The 17,756-nt window shown below is 36.4% G+C and overlaps 1 protein-coding gene across 1 annotated transcript in view; it reads right to left on the minus strand.

The window, feature by feature from the left end:
- LOC113950826 (mucin-5AC-like) overlaps positions 1–17,756 on the minus strand; it is a 37,294-nt gene that overhangs the window by 13,034 nt on the left and 6,504 nt on the right. Inside the window, exons 9-32 of the mRNA XM_027651088.1 lie at positions 17,238–17,454; positions 16,774–16,899; positions 15,653–15,770; positions 14,699–14,837; positions 13,235–13,345; positions 12,759–12,828; positions 11,852–11,989; positions 11,603–11,767; positions 10,756–10,850; positions 9,660–9,786; positions 8,813–9,068; positions 8,155–8,204; positions 7,454–7,554; positions 7,174–7,325; positions 6,522–6,660; positions 6,311–6,424; positions 5,824–6,003; positions 5,088–5,327; positions 4,293–4,449; positions 3,576–3,704; positions 3,106–3,247; positions 1,783–1,826; positions 1,477–1,683; positions 69–1,114 (exon numbers count right to left, since the gene is read on the minus strand). Coding sequence (XP_027506889.1) covers positions 69–1,114; positions 1,477–1,683; positions 1,783–1,826; positions 3,106–3,247; positions 3,576–3,704; positions 4,293–4,449; positions 5,088–5,327; positions 5,824–6,003; positions 6,311–6,424; positions 6,522–6,660; positions 7,174–7,325; positions 7,454–7,554; positions 8,155–8,204; positions 8,813–9,068; positions 9,660–9,786; positions 10,756–10,850; positions 11,603–11,767; positions 11,852–11,989; positions 12,759–12,828; positions 13,235–13,345; positions 14,699–14,837; positions 15,653–15,770; positions 16,774–16,899; positions 17,238–17,454 — 4,263 coding nt within the window. The remainder of the gene's footprint in view (positions 1–68; positions 1,115–1,476; positions 1,684–1,782; positions 1,827–3,105; positions 3,248–3,575; positions 3,705–4,292; positions 4,450–5,087; positions 5,328–5,823; positions 6,004–6,310; positions 6,425–6,521; positions 6,661–7,173; positions 7,326–7,453; positions 7,555–8,154; positions 8,205–8,812; positions 9,069–9,659; positions 9,787–10,755; positions 10,851–11,602; positions 11,768–11,851; positions 11,990–12,758; positions 12,829–13,234; positions 13,346–14,698; positions 14,838–15,652; positions 15,771–16,773; positions 16,900–17,237; positions 17,455–17,756) is intronic.

The raw sequence follows: 17,756 nt of genomic DNA on the forward strand, positions 1-17,756 counted from the left end.
GCGGAGGGGAAGTCGACGTCGAACCATTCGCTCCAGGTGCACACTTCCGGTTCACAGGGTTTTGTTACCGTGGTTGTGGTGGTAGTCTGGGGTCCAGTTGGTGTTGTAGTTGTCATTGTGAAGGTTGTTGTGGTTGTGGCAGTAGGTGTTTCTTTTTGAGTTTGTGTTGTTTGTTTTGCTGTAATTTTGGTAATAATGTAATCTGTTTGTGGTTGATATGTTTCTGCTGGTGTCGTTTTGTGTTTTGTTATCAGGTGTGGAGTTGGTGATACTTCTGTCGATGTTGTACTGAATCGTGTTGAAGAAAGTGTACTTGGTTCTGTTGTTTTTGCAGTACTAATACTTTCAGTGGTTGTTTGGCATGGTACTGTTATATTTTCACAGCATTTAAATCTTAGTTCATAATTATAGCAAATGGGCGGCAGTTGGTCTTTATTGTAACATTTCAAGCCTTCTTCTGTATTGCACAGGATTTTTTGTTCCAGGAGAGGATATGGTGTGTTAGGAAACCTCACTGCTCTGCATTCCACATCCCTTCTGTTAGCACAGACTTTGTATCCTTTTTTTTTAATGTTCTGAATGGTGTCAAAATCTCCATCATCATAACCAGACCCTGGATAACTGACATCATACCATCTGGACCAGTAACATTCTTCTTTAAAGCAAAGAGAAGGTTTTGAAGGAAAGGTGGTGACCGGTGTTGTCATTATGGTTGTGGTTGTTGTTTCTTCAGATGTTGAATGTATCAATGTTGTACTTTCAGAAGTTGTAGAGACTGGATATGTTGAAGAAGAGCATGGTACAAAAACACAGCATAGGACTCTGATCTCATAATTGTTGCACATTGTTGAAATTTGGTCTTTGTTGTAACATATAAGCCCATCTGTTGTACTGCATTCTACTTTTTGGCCAAGGTCTTTCAGTGGTATATCTGGGAATTTTTCTGCTCTGCATTGAACATCCCGTGGAGCTTTACAAACTTCATAACCTTGAGCTCTTAAATCATTGAAGGTTTCGAAATCTCCACCGTCATAGCCAGGGGTTGGCAGACTGCCATCATACCATTCTGACCACTCACAGACTTCATGAACACATACTGATGTGGTTGGTGACACTGCAAAGGAGAAAAGGAAGAGACCATGAAACTTAAAATAAATTCCTGTAGATATGATCTTTTTATGTTATTTTAAATGGGTGAACAATTTTCCTAGTGTTATTTTTCTTGCATTGTGATCCTGTAGGGCATCAGTTTAGCATACTTTTAATTTAATATGATTAATATTAAATTTAATAGGATGTAATTTAATATGGTGTTTCAGAAGCGGATTTGTTTTCTATGTTTATTTCCTTGTTACTGCTCTCCTTTATTGTGAGGTTGTATTAATTTATTCATGCTGTGCGTGTGGGCATCGTTTTGTAGCTAAATTTTACTCACTAATAAACAGAATACACTCTTATGTCCTATAAAGAATTTACCTGTGGAAGTACTGGCAGGTGGTGTAGTGCTGAAATGAAATGTTGTTGCTGTTGTGGGTGATGTTGAGATTGGACACTCATAGATAATCCTTTCAAGTGTTCCATTGGGACCACAGATTGCAACAATACACCCTCCTGTTCCATCTGTAGTGTTGTAGACCACATCTTGGTAGTTATATTTCTGTCCCTCATAGAAACAGACACATTCTGTAAATCAAAATAGGATGTTATTCCTTGCTATCTGAAACACAGAACAGAATACCTTAAATGCATCCTAATCATATAAAACCAACTTTGTCAACATACCGTGTTCATCATATCTGCATTCTTTGCCATGAATTGTACATTCACTGGAAAAGAGGAAAAATTGAGATTATCAATGTGAATATATCAGTTCATGACATAATTTTTTTGTTTCAACTTTTTTTGTATCAATCTGTTCATTGTGTGTTTAAATGTAGAATGCCCCTATCTTCTCTGAGTTACAGCTTCAGTTCTGCTGTACAAATTCAGGCTAGGTTATCTTCACATGGTTCTCTGACAAGAAAGATAACTCTTCTGTGCCAGCCCATGAAACATGCAGCAACCTTATCAGTGCTTTTGGGAGCTGAGCAAAGGTATGAACAAGGGTCATCTGAGATGTTCTCATCACTCTGGTAGGTCTACTTGTTTTTTGGAAGGGAAAGTGCAGTAAATGTATCATTTACATTCATAAGGATATATACAAAGGATCACTGTATCATGGATGTTGAAGTAATCTACACAGCAAATTTCCATCAGACTTCCAAAAGATGCAACAATGCAATCCGGTTTTAAGTGGAATTTGTCTATTATCTTTTAATAACTGAATCTTGATGTATTTATTTACAGTGACTAAGGGCATCTATACATTGAATAAACTTAAATAAATATAAATATGTACTTATTGCTTCAGGTTTAGTGCTGTTAATGACCTAGACAATGTAGACAAAGATGTCTATGAACTGCAAAACATGCCAAAGAAGTTGGGTTTGCTCAAATGGGCTTTGTGTTAAGATTTTTTGCTATTTGCATTGCACTGCTTACTGTATTCAAGTGTAGCTAAAGGTGTCTTAAGACAATTGTTAACTGCTTAACAACTGATTCTGCTAACTTTGTACTATTTTATAGAAGGCTTAGCAGCACTTGTCGCGACTTGCCATCAGTAATGTGTGGGAATACTTGCAGCTATGGGAGAGTTGTGACTATGCAAGTACCAGTGAAATAGCAGAAACAAGCTCAAAACCACGTAGATGAGTTGGCTGCTAACTTCTAGAGAATTTCGTACAATGAGTTTAGGGATATCTTAATACAAATTCTAGGACTATTCCCTAACTATTGTTATTTTAATTTATTTTTATTTGATTTAGTAATGATCATAATAATTTAAAAGCACTTTAATAAATGTACAGACTAAGTAGTAAATTAATCTCTCAATGGTGAAATGTTTCACCATGGTATCATTTAAGTTCCTGGGAAGGGAAGAAAATTAGACATTATTCATCAGCCTCTGACTAGCCTGCTTCCTGTTGGTAAACAACAAGTTTAATGTGTGATAAATTATGTGCCACAACTTTAAACTCAATTTTTAAAAATCTTTACTAATCTTACCATGATTCACAATTCTGCTTTGGAGGCATCTCCATTCCTGGTTTATAATTTTTCCCATTTTCATAACAACCACAATTAGAAACACAGGTCATGGTTTCTTCATCAAAATAGGGCTTATTTTTTGGACAGTGTGGATAGCAGCCTGCAATAAAAAGAGTCAAGTTGAAACTAGCCCTTTCACAAGTAGAATTAACTCTAAACTCATATCTGCTTTCCCGCAATTGTCCCATGTGGTAAGTGAAATTTCAGACCCTCTTACTGCTATTTTGATTGCATATTAAGCTTTGGTGCATTTTGTCCTCATCTTCACTCCAAACAAATATGATCCACGAGGTAATAAGATACTAAATTAGAAAATCTCTTATAATTTCTGCTACAAGCATGTCATACACTGAGTAATCTAAATTTTGTTAATCATACTGCATTTTAAGCTTGTATAACTAGAACAAGATACATATTATTATGTTTACCTTCCAAACCTCTCATCTCATGTAGGCAGTTCCCACTTGGATTGTTGCAGGTCTTCATACAAGGGGCTCCACATGGTTTGTAGTGCCACTCACATTCCCCTTGTGGATTGTAGTAATCACAGAACAGAGCTAGAAGAAGGGAAAATGTCAGCAAAATGCCTTTGATCTTTCAGCTCTATAGTCTCTCAGTTTTGCTGGGTAAAAACCCCATGGGATCAGCATAGTCACGTAGGTGGTGAACAGTATATTGTCTTATTGCTAATTTGATAAGATTGTTATATTTCTACCACCTCTTGACATAAATAAATTTATAATGCATAGAACAGAATTACACATTAAACAAGAAAAATCAGTTGATTAAATCACTGATTTTAGCTAGTATGCACTAGTATTTATTTACATGGAGCCTGCTATAGACAGGTGGGAGTGTAATATAATACTGTAGTTCACTAGTTGTCTATCATGATTGACAAGTTAATCAGACATTAATCACACCACTTGTAAAATTACTATCTGTGGTTTCATTTTAGTAGGATAGGTTGTCTTCCTGTGATTTACCCAGATTTCTTTGTTGGGGTTTTTCTGGTTGTTTTTTAAAGAATACAACAGTGCCTCTTTCTTACAAATACAATTTTGTCTCTCGCTTTTTTCCTACTTTTTTTTTTCCTGTTTTCTTTCCCTCTGGACCCCTCCCTAAGGTAGTAGGTCGAAACTTACGACATATGGATGGGGTTCTCCATGAAATGCAAATGTCCAGCTCATTGCATGCTTGAGCATAGGCAGCTACTGCTGTACAGAAACATTCACAGTCTCCTCCAGTGTCGCAGGCACAAGCATCATCCACACATGCTTGATAATATTCGTTTGGTTCAACCTGATGGAGAAAACATTTAAAGTTTTCATGCCCTTGTCCCGTTTGCACTGTCCTAAAAGAGCTGAATAAAATATCTGAAACTGACAGCTGTATGTGAGGAAGCTAAGAAAGGAAGAAACCATGAGAATGCTTTGAAAAAAATCAGGAGGAAAATGTAGACTAAAGCTATTGCTACTAAGCTGTAATACTAAGAACTGTGTGATGTTGAAGGTACAACTGCAGAATACTGTTAATTACTACAAGCTAGCACACAGTCATACATAGCAGGTGGCTGATATTTATATTAGTAGAAAATTATGCCATTAGAAAATAAGCATATCCTGAAATTTATCTATGATTTGTCCTTCTATTAAAAACAAACAAACAAGAACAACCAATCCAAACTATCAATTTCTTTAGTGTACTTGTTCAAGGCTAAAGTTGAGAAAACGAAAGTGAAAATACTTTAGTGAAAATACTTTCTGTGCAATCTCCATAGAACTTGGTCTGAGCTCACTTTGTAAAGCATGAAAAAGCGTATTTTAGGTGTTTGTGTTTGGGGTTTTTTTTATTTGTTTGTTTGGGGTTTTTTTAATCTCACATAAGAATTAATGTAATCTTTGTCTCAAGAGAATTTAAGACTAAAGTTTTTGTCATACCTGGGAGTGACACTTTGCAAACACTTCACTGGTAATGATGCTGCATTGCTTCTGTGCCCAGGCTTTCCTGTATGGGTTTGCAGTACATGGATCCTTCGTACGATTGGCATTTGGGCAACTAGAAGACACTTTCCAGCTATTGGCAAACTCCAGCACATTTCCTACCACAGACTGACTGCGAGTAGTGAAGTCATTATTTCCATTGCCATCGTAGTTTCCACAAAGTCCACAAACATGTCCCTGCATCAGGATAAATACACAAAAATCACAAAAATAATAAGGTACAGTTTCTCAGTATCTGTGAGTAATAGACCTCAGAATGAATCTTATTTAAGATTATCTGTGTCTTTTAAGTAACAGTGTTGGAAATTTTCATAAAATGCCTTTTATAAAGAGATTATTTCTGACTTGTTGCTAGGAAGGATAAACAAAGATAGGAAGAACAGTAGACTCATGGGTTTTGTTCTTAAGTACTCAGCTATTTAGTTTTAGCTGATCATGAACGTATCTCTTCTGTGAGGTCTTTTCATGAGGAAAGCTACTGATGTAGTTGCTATTATGCCATTGCTGAATAATGTAATGTAAGGAAAATGCATAGTACACAATCTGATTCAAGACAGCAAGGATAATAATACTCAATTGCTGCTCTTGAAGTCTTTCATGTACAGCCTAAATTTCCACACTTTTTCTTTGAGAGATAATATGGATTAATTTTATCAAGGTTTTTGAAGTGTACCTGAAAGCTGGGACTAAGTTTGATGAATATACTGGTCTTCTTGTCCCACATGAGTATCAGACCAGCAGTGGTGTCAACTACCAGGTAGATACCCATGGAACGGATTTGGAATGGCATTTTTCCTCCAGGTGTCCTCTGGATGACATCAGAGTGTCCATCACTGAGTACCAGCTCATAGTTCTAAGACAGGAAAAGAAAAAGTTAGAGGCCAATTAAAAAAAAAAATCTCTATTTTGGTACAGGTTTATCTGTTGCCAGTAACTAATTGAAATAATAACTATTATCATCAAAAGGATGATCATCAACAGCCTCACATTAAGAAATTTTAGAGTTTCCTCCTTTGCTTTCTCTAGCAGAGAGCAGAATCATTAGCAGTGAGCAAAGAAGTCTAGTAACATTTTCACTGTCTTGGAGGACACTTCTGCAATGCAGTCTATCTGGGACAGCTTGTTCCACCCTTCTGGCATAACTTAAAGAAAATACTCACCCCCAAGAAAACTTTAATAGACTTAGAGCAGGTGGTTCCTGTAGTGCCACATGGAATGTTCTCAGTGATGACTCTGAAGGTTCCCTGATTCATAGCTTGTTGACCACAATAGTTCTGAAACAGAGGAATGGTATTCAATATTAACTATGCTACATGGTCATAAGTAAAATGCAAGGTACTTAATGCAAAAATCTGAGAAGGACTCTGTTACCTGGACCAGAACATATTCACAGTCTCCTTCAAAATCAAAACGTTTGCCATCAAAGGTGGTATAATGCCCATCTCCATAAACAGAACATGTTTCCAGGCAGGGTTCCTCAGAGCAATGCCATTTTCTGTTTCTACATGTGCTACATAAGACAAAAAGCACTCAAAATGTAAAAGCTATACATACACCCAATATAGGTACATTCCTGCATTTTACAATGTGTTAAGACTCTAATGAAAAAATCAAGTTTGCTTAGTCTCAGAAATGCAGCACAGCTCAAGAACTTTTGGGATTTAGTCAAAGACTGTTACTTAATGATGTAGTGAATAATTTGGATAAGAAAACATTAACTCTTTCACATTTCTAAATCTTGCTGGATGTACTGAAATGGAAGGATTTCCTGGGAAGAAAAAAGATTTCTTGACTCGAATGAATATGACAGCCTCCAAACCATAGTGTTCTTCTGACCACTTGCAATTTCTGGGCTACATACCACTGAGAAAAACAGACAGACCTTGCTTTTTAGGTACTAAGTGGATCATTTTATGTAGGATTCCTTTTTATGAATCTTGATGCTGTTAGAGTGAAATGCTATTCACTCATATGTTACTTCCCTAGAGCTTGAAGGAAATGTTATTTTTCAATATGCTCTTACCAGTTGTTACAGCCAACTCTGATTGATTCTCCTGGATTGTAGGAATTCCCATTGTGAATACATGGACAGTCTTCTGGAGCTATACAGCCTCCTTTGCCATCTAACACTTGATCATGAGGACATACACACCCAGAGACACAGTGAGTTCTGTACTGTAAGAACCATAGAGAAAACATGTCTTGAAACATTTCCCTTCTGGAAGAGTCCAGCGGCAGCTGGTTATTGTAAAAGAGATCTAGTTTAATATGCTCTCAACTAATTATAAAGACTCTATACTTACACATTCCATATCTAGAGTCTGACAGCTCTTTTGGCATCCCGCTCCTACCACATCTGCAGTGGCGTTACCACAGTCGATATAAACCATGGGAGGTACACAGACTGAAAGAGAGAAAAGCCATGAGAAATATGACAGAAGCCATGCATTCAAATCTTTGTGTTTCCTTAATACAGACTGAAGAAAAATGAGAGAAGACTCCTTTGTGACATATGGGTACCTTAAAATGATATGTTTGACCAGAAAGAGAAACTGATTGTTTTGAAATCATGTTTATCTGCTTTTTGTGCTTATGCTTGGACTAATCCGTTAAATTAACATTTAGTTAGCTTCGTGAAACACCTTTCAGAGAAACAAACCAAGAAAACAAAGATCTTTGATTACTTTGTTTGTGTTTTATTTTTGGTTTTTACTACTTTCAGTTAAAATGTGGATGGTTTTCCCCTCACATTCAGTGAGGTGACCTTGTACTCTTTTCTACTGGGTAACCCAGGGGGTTATAACTTATTTCAGCCATTGGAAAGGTAAGAAATTATTTATTTATATTTTGGGAATATCCTCTACATTACAGAAGTCCTCAGTTAATTTTCTTGATTGATTTCCTACTTTTACAATTTGCATCATTATGACAAAAGAGAACTGAAGAGGATGAAGATGGAAAGGGAGAATTAAAGAAGATCTTAAGGAATAAACTGATATGTTACCTGGTTCAGGTTTCTCTCCAATGCAGCTCAGCTTTCCATAGGTGCAAGTGCTATTAAAAAAAAAAAAAGTAATGGATATGTTTAAACATTTTTTTGGTTAATTTTCAGCCTGTTTCCTAGTGAATTTGAAATAATGAAAAATTACCGTGTAATAAAACAGATAAAACAGATAAAACATGTTGTTTACCAAAATATATTTTCTGTTCAAAAACATTTTATGTTAGAGCAGAACAAAATACAAGTATATTTATATAAAGGAAGTGTTTACTCTGTCTATTTCCCTGGTTTAAAAAATGTCCTTCAGGATAATTCAGATTCCATTCATAAAGGGAATAATCTGTAACGTTATTATCAAGTATCTTTCACCATAGAACAAGTCTTTTACAGTCATAGATAAGAAAAGTATGTGTTGTGGGGAAGGAGACAGGAAGGGACGGAGAGAGAGCGGGATAGCAAAGGCTAACCTACCCCAGTATGTTTTGTTCAATTCTTGCACAATCTTCCAAACATGGGTAGCCCTAACAATTTTTAGGAATATGTGATTTTTTTAAATTGAAATTATTAGGGAAAGAGGTGCATTTGATTTGATTTCATAACATATATATGGTTTTGTGACTGGACATAAGCAATCTCGTTTTTCTCTTTACAAATCTCTTACCAGACAACACCATTATCATGAATAACTTCTCCAGAAGACAGAGGCATTCCTTTGTAGTAACAAGGACAGCTAGATGCAGGCACACATTTGCCAGTTTCATCCATGTATGTTCCATTTATGCAGGTGCAGCCATCAACTGGGACAAACTTAATGCTGCATGTGACATCAGGCTCACTCAGAGACCGGCAGGTGGGTTGACAGGTATCGACATTGTAAGTGTACTCCAAAGATTTCGGACACAAGGTGGTGTATTTTGCTTGAAAGTAAAAAAGTGAGTTACATTTGTAGTTCATTTAAGAATCAATGTAGGTATAAGTGAAGTATTTGAGGTAAAATATATATGATAAACATGGCAATGTATATACAAGTGCTTTACTGATATCCTCAATAGTGTAATTTTTATTTTTTTTTTTTTTTTTTACTGCTGGAGCAGAATTTTCCCCTATAAATGTGTCACAAGTACAAATATTTTTTCCAAATTAAAAAGAGGACAAAGTTCAACTATATTAATGCATAGTATGTTTCTTCAGCATTGATATTTTTACTTTCTATTTTTTTGGCAAAGTAAATCAAGAAACACCTTACTTATTTTATTCCTATTGCAAGGGTATGGCTCTCCACATTACTTCTGCTGGTTCTGGGCAAGTAATCTAACAAAGCCTCTTTTTTCTATTTCTAACTGTTTATTGCTTGTCTTTTATGGTATTCCTTTCCTCCTCAACTTCTTCAAAGTCAATGCTAAGCTTAAAACCCAGTTTTACACAATTTACTGTGGGAATCCCTGAGAGCTGCTCTGCAGGGGCTTCTGAGTGATCATTTTCAAAAGGCAAAGGAATGTAAAACTTACTGCAGGCTTTACTTCTCCATCCAGGGAGGAGAACTCCTTTAGCAGCACAGGCTCTGACATAGCTTGAAAGGGCAGCACACATGCAGTCCTCACTCTTCTCACAGTTACATGTGTCAAACATGCAGTTCTAGGAACAGGGATGACATATGATCATCAGATTGTCATGTCAAAGCCACGGTGCTCTATAGAGTGTTACATTTGTTAGAGGTTAAAGTGAGTGTGATCCACAAGTCTAAGTAAACATATGCCTGTTCTTCATTGAGCACTTTCAAAGAAGATTCTTTGCATGAAGAAAGAGTAATTAGAGGTCTACAATTTTGAACTCTTTTTTCTTTTTCTTTTTTTTTTTTCCTTTTTCAAGTGTTGGTTTTCCAACTACATCCAGTTTTTCCCCACTGTGCCATATATATTTAGAACAAATAGAGAGTATTTGATGCCACCCAGAGAGTATTTGATGCTCTCTGCACAAGAGGAACAAAGAAAACCAGTTATTTAATGTGTTTCTGTGCAGGGCAGGGATACTGTAATATTGTAATTCCAGAAGATGTTTGCTGAACATAATCTTATAAATTTTGCAATAACAGGGAGATTTTGTAAAGTACCCAGGGACTCTGTTACAGAGTTTCATCACCTTGAATTCCTGGAATGTTTTTGTTCGCATATCTAAATCTCTTTGCTGTTTCTTACACACATTGCTTGCCTTGCCCTTTGCATATATGCAAAAGCCTTCTGAGAGCAGTTCAGAGAAACTAAAGTGCTGGTTAAGATTCTGACTAAAGCTTTCCTTCTACCTCAGGAGGGACAGGTTTTGTCCCTTGACCTCATAAGGAGTCCAAGGAGTCCAAGCTCCTAGCTTAATCTTTAAGTTCCCACCTAAAAATACAGGAGGTGCAAGAGGAATATACCTGTAAATTTATCCTCCTGGGAATGGAGAGATACCTTTACAAAGGAGCAAATTTTATAAGAATGAATCCTTTGCTTGAAAAGAACTACCATGAATGCATATCCTCTCAATTGGCAAGTTACACTCTCAGGTGTTAGTATCAGAAATCTGAGTCTTTTTCTCTTAAATGGGATAAAGTTAAGAGCCAAATACCTTCTGGTAAACTTCTGGATTCACTGTTGAGTGACATTCAGCAAAAGGTCCCATAGTATCAGAGAGCAGTCCGCACCAGTGCTGAGCATACTGGTCTGTGAATTGAAAACGTGGTAAGAGATTTTATTGTACTTAATTTTCAAAACTCTTGTCTCAGTTTTACTATACTTCCTGCAGGGAGATTGCAGAAGCTTAACTTTACGATATAATTTAGCCCCACATTTGCTGAAACAGTCTTTTGCTTCCTGTAAAGAGAAATAGGAACTCTTCATAAACTGAATGCTCTCTAATTTGTGGTAATTGTCATGGAAAAAACTAAGACATCCATAATCGAATTTTGAAAAGAAAAGTTCACATTGTAAATTAAAAATATGCTAGTTCATCTGAGAAAATAAAAGAGTAAGCTTGTGAATACTCAAAATTATATATTTTATTGTCTGAAATGGAGCTTGAAAACTTTGACATTCTGAATTTTAAATCTGGTTCTCAGTTTAATAGTGGAAGGGTCACACTGAGTCCAACATTCAGTGGGGCTATGCACAGTTTTTTTTCCTATATGACAGTCAGCCCTTTCCAGGAATGGATCCCTAATATGCTGTATGGTTCCACTTTCTCTTAAGTAAGCTGGCAAAAACAGTTGCTGTCTTGATCCAAAGGAATATTTTTACAGATCCAAAATATTTTCCTAGCTATTGTTTATTAATTCAAGACTTCTAGTGTCAGCTGAGGAAAATAGTGTGTGTGCAAACAGTTCTGTTATTTTGTCTAAATACTTGGTGACTGATCAGTTTATTCTGTCTTTGCATCTTAAAAGAGAATAGAAGAAGTTACTATATGCTGAGCTTACCGTTTTGTATGCTGACAGTACAGGGGTTCTCAAAGGTATTTTTGGCATCAGAACAATCAGCCCGAGTTTTCCAAGTATTGCCAAAGGCAGCTGAGGTACCCTCTATTACACCACTGGTGGTTTTGAAATCATCTGTCTGCATGTCATTGAAGTTTCCACAGAGACCTAAAAGGAAGCAGATGGTCTGTGAAAGGGCCCTACAGAATGACACATACTGGTGAAGGCACTTGTTATGCTAAGGTCACTTACCACAGGTCTGCCCTTTATGTGAGGGGTCTAAGTCTATAAAAAGTTGCATGAAAGGCACAAGTTGAACCTGTAGCTGAAGACCAAAGGTTGTTTGCAGAATGATGAAGAAAGATGAAGGTCTGAAGATGGTGACATTTGCTAGGGATATAAGAACAAAAGAGTTATAATTTCATATGAGATGAGCATTTGAAATTATTGTTCATCACACAGAGGAATTCTACAGCTGTGTTTGATATGATCCTAATTTCTGAAGAACTGGGGGGGAAATGATCCATACAGGATTTCAAATCCAGCACCAGAACAGGCTAATATAAGCACCTAAACAACAAATGTATACAAACCCTGCACTTTTTGTCAGGTGTTTTAAAATAAGGGGAAGAACACACACTTTCATTGCTATTTAAAAGGTTGCTTTTCCTTGGTGAAAATGATATAGCACTATTTAATGGAAGACTCCAGCCTGTTCCTATTAAGTCCTTTCATGGTTTGCTTTGTGTTCAGGTGCAGTAGTATCTGAGAAGAACTGTCATGAGAGAAACTCCAGAGATTAATGTGCTCCAGAGGGAACACAAGGAACTAAATGACTTGAGATACTGGAGTCCTGTTGCATGTCAGATTTTTTCTTTCATCTCTTATGTCAATGTTTGGATCTGGAAGTGTGCAATGACACTGTTTCCTTGAACTGAATCTCCATTTCATTAGATATTTAGACCTTAATTTTGCTAAAATTGTAAGTTTTGAATAGGCACACCCTATTACGTTAGAAGTGGGAGACTATGCTCTACTGCAGTACTTTGGGTTTGCTGCAGTGTAATCAAAGGTAGAATTTGGCTTTAGATTAATTCATGTAATAACATTTTAAAGTAAAAAATGAGAAACATTACAGAAGTCTTCCAAAGGAACTTACCTGCTGAGAATGGCAGCTGTGTGTAGATCATATTCACAAATACACTACCAGAAGCTTGGATCACAATGTTCTGTCCACAACAAAAGGGAATGATTATCAAGCATATTTAGGAAAAGTACAGTACTTTCAAAATATTTTCTAATACTGTTCAAGATGGAGGGGAAAAAAAAGTGGAGGGAGACTATGATGATGTTCTGATTCCTATATTATTTCTTTAATTTTATTACTGCGGTCCATTGACTGTCGAAAAAAGCAAAAGCCCAAAGTTATCTAACTAAGAGAAAACTACTAGGATCTTGTCTTCTAATGTACTTACTTTATTCTTAACTTTACTTTGAATAATGTTCAAATGAGATAAAAGGAAAAGTAAGTGCAGATTTCCTGTGTGTGCTGTTATGTGTCATTTGCAAACTACTTGTCTGTTAAGCTTTGAGAACATCCCTGCAGAATGTTAGGTGTTTACATTTGCTACTCACAGTTTGTCCTCCACTCAGGCTGATGGCTATACCCTTGAGGCACGTCTCAGTTTCAGTCAGGCCACACTTGTGGATGTCTCCCAGAACTGTGAATTCATTGCTGTCACACAGCTAGAAGAAAACAAAAGATACCAATAAAAGGATTTGTTATATTAAAATATTGTTAACTTTAAAAAGTTCACACTTAAGTGGAATTCTTAGTAAAGTGAATCTTTCAAAATATTGTGTATTTAATTTCTTCTTGTCACGTGGTCTTACATGTATGTATACAGACACCAAGTCAGCTGGCATTCATGCAGTCTGCACTCTGGAAGCTATCCATTGTTCCTGACATCAAGGGCGAATTAGACATATTAAGCTGAACATTAAACTCCCTAAGGCTTAGGTAATAGTAGTTCCTAATGTTATGGTAATACTAGTTTAATATGCTAGAGAAGAAGGACACGTGCCTTTCTTTCCCAGTGGTTATGAAGTTTACCAGGGAGAGGAAAGAAATTGTTTCCAGTCTTCTGCACTGAATAAGTTATCAAGGACCTTGGTGATTTGAACATTCTTCAAACTGGTAGGAAATCATGCATTTAAATATTCTCTAACAGGAGACAATCAAGCTAAAATCCTTATTCATTAAATTACTGAATAAAGGCAAAATTGGGGTTTTTTGCCTTGGTTCTGATTTTTGTTGAACTGTGTTCTGTGAGCCACCTTTAAAGGGTGACTAATGGCCAAGACTTAACAGGGCAACACTCAGAGAAGGCTGCGATTCTGAATTCGTCTTACCAGTTCTTTGGCATAATGAAGACTAAATTGAGGATAGCTGATATGCAGAACTCCAGACATCTGGAAATTCAGTATTAAATTTGTGGGCTTTTTGAACTTTTGAGTACAAATTTAGTGATTTTTCTCTACCTCCAGAAACCCTGAGAATCTAATTTTACATGTTGGTGCCAAAAAGAGGAGTTTAAAGTATAAGTCTGATCTGTGCTTCCATTGTGGATCAAGAACAGTGCTTGTTAATCTCATTCAAAAGTTTCATTAATTTAGTCTAATCTATTTCTAAAGTACTCTAGCTCCTTTCTAAGTTTTTATTATTCTTTTACTTGGTAACATTCAGACTGATTTTATTGATAACAGATTTGATTCAAAATGAAGTCCTTATGAAAATAGTTTACATGACTCACCCAATACAAATAAACCATAAAAATAGCTACGGTTATGAAATCTAGGTATTTAGTATATCTACTAAAATCTAGGTATTTAATATGTCTGCTAAAAATTCAGTGCAATTCTTAAACAATGATCAAAGAACACAAAACCGCTACAATATTATTTAGTATAACCCTAACAGACAGGCTTCATGTTGACTCTCTAAATTTCATAAAGTTGATGTGACTGCCAGTAATTTTCAACAAACAACCTTATATATAATAAAAATACTTTCCTTTAGCAAGGGTGACTCATTTTTACCTTGGTTAGGACATAGCTACAGTCTCCGAAGAAAGAGTAATGTTTCTCATCAAATGTTGAAATGTGGGAGCCTCCTTCAATACTGCAAGTTCCAGGGCATGACTGAGTGACACAAGACCATTCACCTCCAGCACAGGTACTGAAATGAAGAAGGCATTCAGTAACCTTGGGTAATGCAAATGTAAATGAAATAGAAGACAATAAGGGCAGATGATGCCTCAGTTTTCATCTTGAAACACTGATCATACTATCAAAGAAACCAGTATTGCTATAAAATATCAGAAAAAGTATGGGGCAGGCACATTTATATTAGTGATAATTTTATATATATATTCTTGTTCGTTTCCAGTCTCTGTAGAGAATTCAGTCCTGGTGAACCTGTCATACATCCTTCTGCATATGAAGTATCACTCCTCATCTCCATTAGCATGGCTCAAGCTTCAAACATGTGAAGTTTTTCATGGAAAATAACATGGTTCTTGTGTTCATACATAGATAGGTGCATTTGCACACAGTTATGCAATAAAACTTCAGTAGTTGTAGTGATATTCAAAAAATATAGGTAATATTTGCCAAATATGCCTCTCAAATGTGATCTCCCACTCTAAATGCAGCATGTCCCTAAGTGTCATGGTATTTACATGAGCATCCTAATATTATACTGCAGTGCTGCAAAGGATGTAACACTAATTCACATTTTTTAACACTTGTTATTTGATTGTCTTCTTTAATTGATATGTCTTGAAACTGAAGCATCTATTCAAAAACTTAAATTTTACTTCCAAGTGTAAGGGGAAAACAGACATGAACTGTCCTCTAAAACACTGTAATCAGGAAATTTCAATTGATAAGTAGTTCCTAATTTTTTTAAGGGGTAATTAGTTATTTTCCCCCCATCTTTGGAATATTCAGATAGTGCACGTAAAAGAAAAGACACGTGTGAAAGTGTCTTACCATGATCTGCATTTAGATGAGAAGGAGGCACCAGGAGCATAAGTTTCACCTTCATAGGTACAGTGGCATTCTCTACGGGGAATGCAGCCAGCACCATTAACGTCATCAAACACCATTCCTAGGAAAAGAAATGGTCTGTTACTCATTCTGTGCACTGCACAGCCTGCCTTTGAACACATCTAGCAGATGCTGCCTGAGAATATGCCCCATTTCTTCTGTATTACGCAGTACTTTAAAATAATAGGATGCAAGCTATGTAGAGATTGAAAGGCTATATGCCATTGAAGCCTACCTAAAATCCTACGGTGATCAAAAGAGATCTCTAGGGAAATAAGTTTCTGTTATGGACTTCCTTAGAATGGAATTAGGATTAAAATTACTGGATAACGAGGTGGAATAGATGAACCATGTGTAAGATTGCCCAGGGACATATTTGTACAGTAAATATTTTTGTGCCCAGAGACATAGGATTGTTTAAGAGAAGTCAATGCCATTACACAAACAAATGATGGTGAATTCTGTGAGACATCATGAGAATGGGCAGAAGAGCTGCAAGGGGTGAAGATCCTACCATACAGTCACTCACAACAGCAACAAAAATTTTCAGCCCCAGAAGTGTGCACAAAGAAGATACACTTACATTGTTTGTCTTGTACTGATACTCAGGTCTCATATATAATTCTCTGAAGCACCAAATTTTACACACTGCCTAGTGCTCTCTCAACTCCTTGTTTAGATGCTCAGCACTTGATAAGAAGGAGATTTGGCAAACCAGATGTAGCTTTGCTTACAGGAGTTATCGTTGTGTGCAAAATCTGATTAAAGATTTCATACTTTCTGGGAACTGAATCTGAATGCTCTTGTTGTTAGGAACAAACTATCTTATTCTCAGTTCAGTCATTATATACACGTCTTCTCAATGTTTGTTATTTAAAAGGGCATATTTAATAATCTGAATAGAAATAGAGCATGTATATGAAGGAAGAAATGTAGCTTTTCTTTTGATGATAATAACGCTGGTGTCATGATGAGAATGATACAAAATGCAAAAGTTGTTAAATGTGTACAGGTGAGTATTCTAGTGGGTTTGGCTGTGAGAACAGGGCAGGAAATAAGCTTGCCTGGAGGACAGACGCAGCCATCTGTACAATGGTCTTCACAAAGTGCAGATCGTTCCGGGTTGCTGCACGTGTCAGAGCAGGGAGAGCCACACTCGTGGTATTGCATGTTGAACGGACATGATTTGGCTAAAAGTAGAAAAAGTATTATAAAGCTGGCTTTTCCCTTGAAAGGTTGAGAAAACAGTATTTGCAATTTAGGATGTTTTCTGTCAAGATATGATGGGGAATTCTGATCCAAGGCCAAAACATTTTAGTTTTTCTGATATATATTAAAACTGTTCGTAAGGAAAATCCCCTAAAATTCCATATTCCCAAAGTCTTAAGTATAATCAGGTTGAAACTGATTTCATGATAATTGTATGCACCTTTAAACAACTGTCTTTTCAAGGAAAAGACCTCACGGTTTGGAGTTTAATAGATGTGGGTAATAAGCACAGGTGGAAGTCCCTTCCTGAGATACTTACGACACAGTTGTGAGGTTCTCCAGTTCAGAGGCTGTCCACCTGCATGAGCACACTGCCGGGAGTATTCAGCAAAAGTGTTACACATACAGAAGTCAGCCATAGAACTATCGCAGTGGCATAGGTCTTGTATGCAAGTTTCGATGTAGTCCTGAACATTGACAAGCATGTTGCAACTCGTAAATGCTTTGCTGGTTAATACTGTCTCACAGATAGAAGCCTGGGAAGGAAAACAGAGAAGGTAAACAAAACATTTAGAAAATATGAAACTAATTATTTAAGGCTTGTGGCAGAACAAATCAAGGATCCATCCAGTCCACAAAACTTGTACAACAGTAGCCATAAGCAGATATTTAGGGAAAAGTATATCAATAGCGCAAGAACATAAAGGAAATCCTTTAGTTAATTCTAGTATCTTCCGTATCTTGAGTTACTTTCACCTCAGGTGACTTCCCAAGCATTATACAATTTCTTTATATTAAGATATCCTCAGTGATTTTCTCTTTTGGGAAAATATGTAGT

Source organism: Corapipo altera, unplaced genomic scaffold (assembly GCF_003945725.1).
Source record: "Corapipo altera isolate COAL_440 unplaced genomic scaffold, ASM394572v1 78, whole genome shotgun sequence".
In the NCBI taxonomy this organism is placed as follows: Eukaryota; Metazoa; Chordata; class Aves; order Passeriformes; family Pipridae; genus Corapipo; species Corapipo altera.